Source organism: Stigmatopora argus, chromosome 22 (assembly GCF_051989625.1).
Source record: "Stigmatopora argus isolate UIUO_Sarg chromosome 22, RoL_Sarg_1.0, whole genome shotgun sequence".
Lineage (NCBI taxonomy): Eukaryota > Metazoa > Chordata > Actinopteri > Syngnathiformes > Syngnathidae > Stigmatopora > Stigmatopora argus.
The window spans coordinates 2,234,572-2,244,012 of NC_135408.1; the positions used below are offsets into that span (position 1 = coordinate 2,234,572).

Below are 9,441 nucleotides of genomic sequence, written 5' to 3' on the forward strand. Positions count from 1 at the left end.
TAGATAAAGGTCCTGGCCTAGTTGTCTGCGCTGAGGGAGTCCCACAAAGTACGGAATTCAGCTAACGCATTTTCCTTTTCCTCATTCAAGAAGGAAGGGTGGGGCGCAGGGCGGCTGGCCGTGCGTGGCCCGGGCTAGAGGAAAGGCACAAGTCGGCTAGTTCCTTAGCTGAATTCGAAAGCCACCATAATTAATTCATGTATCCGCGTGATATTTACAAACTTTCGGTGCATCCACTTTCAAATCTGACGCGTTTTTTAGCGTGAGAAAAACGATTGCAGCCCGTCAAAATGTCAGATCCTTCGGTTGCTGACACTCGCCGGCTGAATTCCAAGCCTCAGGACCTGACGGACGCATACGGTCCACCCAGCAATTTTTTGGAAATAGACGTTTCTGATCCACAAATTGTTGGAGTTGGCCGACACCGATACACGACTTATGCAGTTCGTATGCGGGTAAGTGTTCTCCCGCCGATGTGCTAAAGTTACTGACCGGAGGGGGCCGAGCAGTGATGTCTGGATAAGATGTATCGCCATTGGATGACAGCGGAACTCGAGGTTCGGGGATTCTTTGCGGCCTAGTTTGTAGTTCAGTTGGGGGATTGTGTTGTTGAAGTGTGATACTTGTATTAACCTTAAAAGTTTAGACTGCACAATCAGAAAGGACATTGATAAATTAAAATAGGTCACGAAAACTGTTAAGCAGATTTAGTTTAACTAAAAATCATTAGAACGGTCGGAAACCGCGTCATGCTATAAACACTGCTAAGCTATGCTAACACTAAGCAGCTAATATTGTGTAACACCGACTATTTAAAACCAAATAATCACAGTGCACTTTTATCATTAAGTCACAGAACTAACTGGAATGTTGGGGAAACAATCGTGCTGATAAACTAATCCATATACACTGCATTTGTCCCACAAATTAGTGAATAAACTTTAGCCTGTGCAACTATTAGCAGTTGACGTCAATGTGTATTGAGCAATATGGCACAGTAGGCTACTGATTTTTAATACATATTCTTTACGGATTGCTAATCAAGTATTACTCTCTTTTCCTGTCGATATTTGAGATAGAACCCCAAATAATAGTTATAGCTTCGTTCACATTTATGGTGTTCAACAGATCGGAAGGAGTTTTGCTGCGCTTGCATTGTAAAATATTTACTATAAGGTCACATGTTCCTTTGCAAGTCACAGACTTTTCGGGTCTCTGTTTCATTGGAACACAGACCAACCTTCCCATTTTCAAAATGAAAGACTGCTGCGTGACAAGACGATACAGTGACTTCGAGTGGTTAAAGAATGAGCTTGAGAGAGACAGCAAGGTAAGTGAGGCTGAAAAGCCCTCATCCATTTGTGGTTTTCATGTATTTTGTATTTTTTTTTAATCTTTCATCATTTTGATCAGATTGTAGTACCTCCTCTCCCGGGTAAAGCCCTGAAGAGACAGTTGCCATTCCGCGGCGACGAAGGGCTTTTCGAGGAGTCGTTCATCGAGGAGCGGCGGTCGGGTTTGGAGCAGTTTATAAACAGGTTATTAAACTAGTCCATAAGTGAACTCAATGCAGATCTTTTTTATTTATTTCTTTTTTATTGCTAACAAGCAGGCCTCCCTGCTTGTTTAGAACCAAAAGACAATTGTTGTGCTATTAAAAAAAATCTCTTTTAAAAAATGCGTGTTGAACAAATAAAAGATTGGGTTTACACACTTGGAGAAGGCAAAGAAATTCAATCATTCGTCTATTAGGATCCGACAGCCGTTTCTGTCCACCATAAAATGAAATTAAACTCTCTACGTTGCACGGTTTGGACAAACATAGCGAATAATCTTAACATACACACATACACACACACCCATAAATCACGCTTTATAAGGGTTATAGATAAGCCATCATCCATGAATTTTTGAACGCTGCTTTCTTCAAGTTAAAGCTATTCACCGGCAGTCCTCATTTAAGTGTTGCTCAATCAAACACACACAAATCACATCAAATGTTGTCCTTTACATCTGTGACACAGTAATTTATCCATCCAATAGTGTCTTAAACTCCATTTTTGCTTTCTCTTTGTTTCTCTAGAATTGCAGGTCACCCTTTGGCCCAGAACGAGCGTTGTCTGCACATGTTCCTCCAGGAGGCTGAGATTGACCGGAACTACATTCCCGGAAAAGTACGACACTAAGCACACTGAGGGTCGGGGTGGTGGGTAATTGGGCTTTCATTGATATCTCCTGGGTTGTAGAATGGACTTCTGCCTCATTCTCAAGTTTAAAAAAAACACTCAATTTTGAAGCTTGATTTTCGACTGTGCATCTGTGCGACTCATCTCTTGCGTGCGCTTTTGTTTTATAACTACAAACTCAAAAGTATTTTGTCAATGTACATTGAAATTCAGGCTTTTATGACAAACTATTACATGCATTCTTTTCCCTCGTGACTGTCATAAACAGGATTGTAATATACTGTGAATAAAATAGATTCATGTGAATTTGTGTCATGCCCTTTCTGATCCTGTTTTGTTCTCTGTTTTTGTTTTTAGGTATGAGTGAAGTAAGTTTGCTTTATTCATAATTCAATTGCATGAGCTATTTAAAGGTTAAAGGCGATAGTTCACGAAGGTTTAACACCAATCATAGTTTGCAAAAATGCAGCACACTGGTGTTTTAAAAAAAAGTGAATTCAATTTCAAGAGCAATTTGCTGTTTGAACTTGTGAACTATTGTTAAATGTTGGCAGTCGCTCATTAACAAAATGCTTGCCTAACAGGTTGTGCCAAAATTAACTGCACTAAAAAATGCCAAATGCATGCTAAACCTGCACGCTTAATTTCAAAAGTTATGTTTTTAAGTCATATTGTTTCACCTGCTTCTGATTTTGCATACTTACATGCTGCCTTTCCATTTTCATCCAGCAAGTTTTTAGTCTCCCTTGCGCAACAATGAAAAAATTAAATGTATTTCTAGAGTTTGTCATTCACATTTCAACAATATTTAGAAATTAGCACAATTTTTATTAGTTGTTGTAGCGCCACATGATGTTCTTTGATCCCTTGTTTAAGCTGCAAAGCAATTATACGTGTAGGTTTATTTTTATTTTTTTACACTGCAAGGTTCAATGCAATTAAAATATTGGTAATGCAGCATAAATAACAATTTTAATCGATTGACTAAAATCGGAATCAGGCCCTTTCCAAATGTGGATAAAATGTGTGTTGAATACGTTCCATTGTGAATGGACAGTTAGCAAAAAGAACGAAATCAGTTTTCTCACATCACATGATTAACAACACCACACCAGAATGGGATAGAATGACATTTACTGTTCATTGTGGCGTCTCAATTTCACCCCCAGCTCATCAGAACAATAAAAGAATTAGTAATTCTACATAAGAGATAAAGGATTTTACATTGTACTGCAATAAACAGTGATAAGATAGTTACTAATAAACAAGTCAATCGCATTTCAAATCAAGTTTATTTGGCATTTTTGCACTTGGACCTACACTGGGAGCCTAAAGCACTTATGTACAGTATATGATTTTCTTATGGTGTCTTCTCTTTCCTCTGTTAAAACAGATGCCTGCACTTGCCCCATTTATTTTGAAACCTTGTCTGTTTCAACCCGGAGGAGGAAACAATACATCGCTCCATCGTGCCAATCCTTTGTTGTCTTGGCCATCATTCCAACTATGTGCATTATTAAATTGTCATTGAAAAAGAAAGCAGATTTTTTTATGTTAAACTCCCACCTCAAAGTCCTTCAAAACACAGCACAAGTTGGCCAGTATTTGAGGATGACGATAAACTCCCAAAGTGAAGCAACAAGTAGCCTCCTAAAGAAAACATCAACTTCTGTTCAATCTTTTCGGCAGGATTGCTCATACTTGTACTTATGTCATTGTCATTTTCGCAATGGAATTGTCACAGCAACAGCTAATGCAAATCTTAATCAAGTTAATATGAATGCTGTGAGGATCATATATTAAGACGTGTTGAAAAAAATATTGGAAGGTACCATATTTTCTCGCATATACGCCGTATTTGTTGCTAAAAAAAATAATGACTGAATCGAGAGTATGGCTTATATGTGCACAAATTAGACTTGACATGCACAAAACAATGCGGCCGATACGGTCATTTATTTTAAAATAGAGAAAAGATAAACAGATAAAACGCTTAACATTTATGTTGATGTCTATGAATGAAATTCAAGAGAGAAAAAAAACGTATCTTGCATAAAACGTGGAAAAACTCACTTGTGTGCCTGCCATTGCTTGTTCAGGGCGTCGCCATCTTACAGAGGGATGACAAACTAGAATGCTACAGACACACTTCCTTGTAATACAGCTCACGTGACATCCTTTTTGAATTTATCTACGTGCAGGCAACACTCTAGGAATGCAATCCAGCAGACGATCCTTTCAATTCATAAAGTATCTCAGAAATACCATGTGCGATGATTTTTCTTCCGATTTTCCATTCAAAGTAACACATTTGTAGTCACTATAAAAACCATGATTATGGAGGTGAAAATTGTGAATCGGGGCGTCTTATATGAGAGAAATTGTAAAATTCAGTCAATTAAGGCAATTTAAAGGGTACGGCTTATACGCGGAGGCAGTTAATGTGAAAGAAAATAAAGTAATTCAAGCGTCTCTTCTTAGTTCCCTTTTTTGAGCCCTATAAAGATGATTGGAAGTGTATTAATACTGTACATGTTATCATTCCATTTTAAGTATTGAGTATACTGAGGAATCTCTGTTATTCTTCAATCTGACTATTAAATTCCTGCTGCCCACTGTGTCAAATCCTTTCAGTCTGAGGAGAAAAAAAACAAGTTGGTGAAGACCGCAAAGCTCCTTTTTGAGAGGGAAAAGTGTCGTGGGAGCCCCGTTATAAGAGGCCCCACGCTGTCAAACGACCTACTTTGTTCAATAGGAAACACTGAAATGAAAGGCACGATATACAGTGGATTAAATTACATGTACCATCATCCCTGTTACAGCTCAATGTCAAAAAGAAAACTGCATTTATTGCTAAAGAAAAAGAAAAGAGGATTGTATGATTAGAGCTTGGGGCGGGGCTGCAGCTGTTTGTTCATTTCCCCTTCCTAGTCAGAATTCATTGGACGTCTACTGTCGAGAATGGCATTGAAACATGAACTTTCGCCACCAGGATGTTTATCGCCATCAATGGCATGTACGGAGAAAATAAATCAATATAGAGGATTAATCAGGATCCTTATTTCGGTTGTATTTATTTTAATTTCATTTATTTAGTTTAGTACGGTGTTTGAGTGTTTAGTACGTCTGTCTTACAGTTCTGAGATCGAGGGTTCAATCCCCGTGGGTTCCAACCTTCCTGTGTGGAGTTTGGATGTTCTCCCTGGGGTTGTGTGGGTTTTCTCTGGGTACTCTGGCTTACTTCCACATAACATGCACGTTAAGCTGGTTGAACACTCAATTGCCTCTACGTATGAATGTGACCGTGCATAGTTGTCCGCCTCAGTGTGCCCTACGATTGGCTGTGGGCCAATTCAGGGTTTCCCCCGTTTACTGTTGGCTTTGATAAGCCTCAGCACCCCCACGACCATTGTGAGAATAAGCGATACGGAAAATGAATACAGTGGTACCTCTACATACGAGCACCTCTACATATGAGCAGCTTGAAATACGAGGAAAATTTCGAGCAAATAATTAATTATCTCTAGATACGAGAAAAATTTCGAGATGCGAGAAAGCCAGGTGGCCAAGACATGAGAGGCTGTTTATCATTGTAGAGCACTGTCTTTTTTTGCCGCATCTCTTTCGTGTATAAGATATCTATGAGCACTGGGCGGTGCTTGCATTTTCCCGTGTACCCCCCCGTTATTCAATGCATAATACAAAGTGAACAACAATGGATCCAAAGCAAGCAGGTGGAATGAAGAGTTGTGCAAAGAAAAGGCAAACGTTGACAATCAACATGAAGCGCGAAATAATTGAAAAATATGAGAGTGGGGTACGTGTCACAGAGCTTGCTCGTTGTCATGGATGATATCGTGTCACTTGGAAATTCCTTGGGACTGGAGGTTAACGAGGCAGATGTGAATGATCTAATCGCCGAGCACCACGAAGAACTGATTGTAATAACTTTGCAGGTTATATAACTGCTAATATATCCATAACAGTAATAGACGGCGGAGCCCAGGGTAAAACACGTGTAGCTCTTTATTGCCTACTCTCCAACTCACACACACACACAAACCGGACACACAACACTACTACTTCCGGGTTACGCTGTGCTACCCCACGGCTCCAGGGGCGTGGTTAAACACTCTTCCATAACCCGAGGCAACTATCATTATCAATATATTACACTCCTCCCCCTTTAACTATGAAGTTCCTATTTAGACTTAGCACTCAACTCCAACAATTATCTTTGCCTCATTAACTTTTTATAATTTTACTTCTCAACTTGTAACTAAATTATTACTGCTAACACAACCATTAGACTCAATATTCCAGTCTTTGACATTTCAATCTCAGGAACTCTTTTCACATTTTTGTATGAACAGGAACTCTTTTATTTTAGGAACGACGTTCCTCACAACTGACCGATCACAAATTCAGTCGCTTCGGAGGTGCTCTATCTCTCACTGGGTACCTGCGCCCACACACCTCTGGGGAACTGACTGCTCGGTTGTCAGGTGTAACTGTCTTGTCACAGGCCACTGAGCCTGGCGAAGATGTTACACGTGTCTCTTCAGGTGAGTACGGGCTACCACCTACTGCTCCAGGTGTGCGTTTCCCCCCCACATCTGCGTGAACCACCACAGGGTACTTGTTTGTGATGTCCAGCTGCTCATCCGGAAGCTCCAATGTCTCTGGTCTGGACGGTTGGTTGTACAGCAGATGATCAATGTGGATCGAGCGTCGGCTCACACCATTCCACACCAGGTAGGTGACTGGTCCGAGTCTCTTTTCCACTGTTCCTTTTGTCCACCTCTCCTTCCCTCCACGGAAATTCCGGATCAGAACTGAGTCACCCTCAGACAGATGTCTCAGCTTGGAGGTGGTTCTATCATGATAGTGTTTCTGCTTCTCTTGTTTTGCTTCCACCACTCGAGCGAGATCTGGTTTCAGTAAGCTGAACCTGGTCCTGATTTGACGTTTTAAAAACAGTTCCGCTGGTGCACATCCTGTAACAGTGTGCGGTGTACTCCTGTATGCTATCAGGAAGTTAGCTAGCCTGTGCTGCATAGTTATTGTGACCTTTTGTTTCTTCTCCTCGAGTACTTGTTTCAGCAGTGATGCTTTCACTGTCTGAACTGCTCGCTCTGCCGCTCCATTGGAAGCGGGATGGTAAGCTGGTACCAAAGTTTGTTTTATTCCGTTGCTCAGCAGGAATGTCTTGTACTCCTGCGAAGTGAATTGAGGTCCGTTGTCAGAAACAATCTCCTCAGGAAGCCCGTAGGAAGCAAAAATATTCCGCAACGCCTCAATCATTTTGGTTGCTGTGGTTGTTGCCATGGCGATGACCTCCAGCCATTTTGAATGACTGTCCACTAGTACTAAAAAGTGGTGTTGGTCTTTCTCTGCAAAGTCAATATGTATTCTCTGCCAAACTCTAGTCGGCCATTTCCAGACGTGTAGAGGTGCGGTTGCAGGTAGTTTCCTCACTCTCTGACAGGCGTCACATTGTTGTACTGTATGTTCTATGTCACTGTCCAACTGCGGCCACCACAAATAGCTCCTGGCCAAGGCCTTCATCCTGCACCCTCCCGGGTGTCCTAGGTGAAGATCATGCAGTAGTCGCTCTCGGTGTGCTGGTGGAATGATAACTCGAATTCCCCACAATATGCAACCTTGTTCCACCGACAGTTCATTTTTCCTGAAAAAGTATGGTTTCAGTCTCTCGTCCTTGTTTTGACTTGGCCATCCAGACCGAGTCAGCTCCAGTACTTTGCATAGGACTGGGTCCCTGAGAGTGCTCTGTGCAATCTCTGTAGCTTGCACGGGAAGCTCATCTACTACTGAGAAATAGAAGATGCTGTTTTCCTCCGCTGTGTTATCCTTTTCCTTCCCCGGCAGTCTAGATAACGCATCTGCATTGGCATTTTCTGCTGACGTTCTGTACTCAATACTGTAGTCATAAGCCATCAGTCTCAGCGCCCAGCGCTGCATTCGCAGAGCAGCTAAAGTGGGAATTTCAGACTTGGGTCCCAAAATAGCAAGAAGGGGCTTGTGGTCAGTTATTAAACTGAACTTTCGGCCATATAAATATTTATGAAATTTAGTCACGCCAAAAATTATGGCCAAAGCCTCTTTCTCTATCTGACTATATTTGCTTTCTGCCTCTGTCAATGTACGCGATGCAAATGCGATCGGTTTCTCATCTCCATTTTCCATTATGTGCGATATGACAGCCCCGATTCCATAAGGAGATGCATCGGAAGCTAATCTCAGGGGTTTCTTGGTGTCATAGTGCACTACTACTGAGCTTTTTACTAACTGTTCTTTTGCATCTTTGAATGCTGCTGCACATTTAGTAGTCCATTGCCAATCAACTTCCTTCTTCAGTAGTTGATGTAGCGGCTGCAGCACCGTCGACAGGTCTTCCATGAACCGACCATAATAGTTTAATAGTCCTAGAAAAGACCGTAGCTCTGTGACGTTTGTAGGCTGGGGTGCATTAACGATGGCTGCCACTTTTGTCGCAGTGGGGTGCAGTCCCTCCTTATCTATCAGATGCCCCAGGTATTCTACTTTCTCCTGCATGAAATCACATTTTGCTCTTTTCACTCTTACCCCGTAGCTCTCCAGGCGGCTCAGTACCTCCTCCAGATTCCTCAGGTGTTCAGCTCTTGTCTTTCCTGTGACCAAAATGTCGTCTAAAAAACAGGTGACATGCTCCAAGCCTTGGAGTATCTGGTCCATCACATTCTGAAATATGGAAGGAGCACTGGACACTCCGTATGAAAGTCTATGATACACATATAGTCCTTTGTGAGTATTTATTGTCAAATACTTTTCTGAGTCTTTTCCTAACTCCAGCTGTTGGTAAGCCTGTGACAAGTCTAACTTGCTGAAAAGAATGCCTCCAGCTAGGGTGGCAAAAAGGTCTTCAACGTTTGGTAGTGGATAGGTCTCCTCTTCCACACTTTGATTTACTGTGACCTTATAGTCTCCACAGATACGAATTGACTTGTCTGCTTTGGGTACCACTACTATGGGCGCGGCCCACTGACTATGTTCTTTCTTTGAGATAATGCCAGCTTTCTCTAGGCGATTTAACTCCGTCTCAACTGCATTCTTTAATGCATATGGCACTGGTCTGGCCTTCCTGAAGATCGGTTTGGTATTTGGCTTTACTGTAATGTTGGCCTTAAAATTTCGAATAGTGCCCAACTCCTCAGCAAACACTGCTTTGTGTCTCTGCAACACTGTATCCACATCT

General features: G+C 41.6%; 1 protein-coding gene across 1 annotated transcript; it reads left to right on the forward strand.

Moving 5' to 3' along the window:
- The first annotated feature begins 31 nt into the window (after positions 1-31).
- Positions 32-4,801, forward strand: LOC144067717 (sorting nexin-12). The gene is made up of 4 exons (XM_077591581.1): positions 32-455; positions 1,235-1,330; positions 1,414-1,538; positions 2,084-4,801. The coding sequence occupies exons 1-4, from the start codon at positions 291-293 to the stop codon at positions 2,184-2,186; spliced, it is 489 nt and encodes a 162-aa protein (XP_077447707.1). The 5' UTR covers positions 32-290; the 3' UTR covers positions 2,187-4,801.
- The last annotated feature ends 4,640 nt before the right edge of the window (positions 4,802-9,441 follow it).

Bases quoted from the DNA above. Each gene is read 5' to 3' on its own strand.
- LOC144067717 (XM_077591581.1), top strand. From the start codon at position 291: ATGTCAGATCCTTCGGTTGCTGACACTCGCCGGCTGAATTCCAAGCCT. The intron at 456-1,234 runs GTAAGTGTTCTC...ATTGGAACACAG, and splicing joins CTTATGCAGTTCGTATGCGG to ACCAACCTTCCCATTTTCAA. The intron at 1,539-2,083 runs GTTATTAAACTA...TTGTTTCTCTAG, and splicing joins TTGGAGCAGTTTATAAACAG to AATTGCAGGTCACCCTTTGG.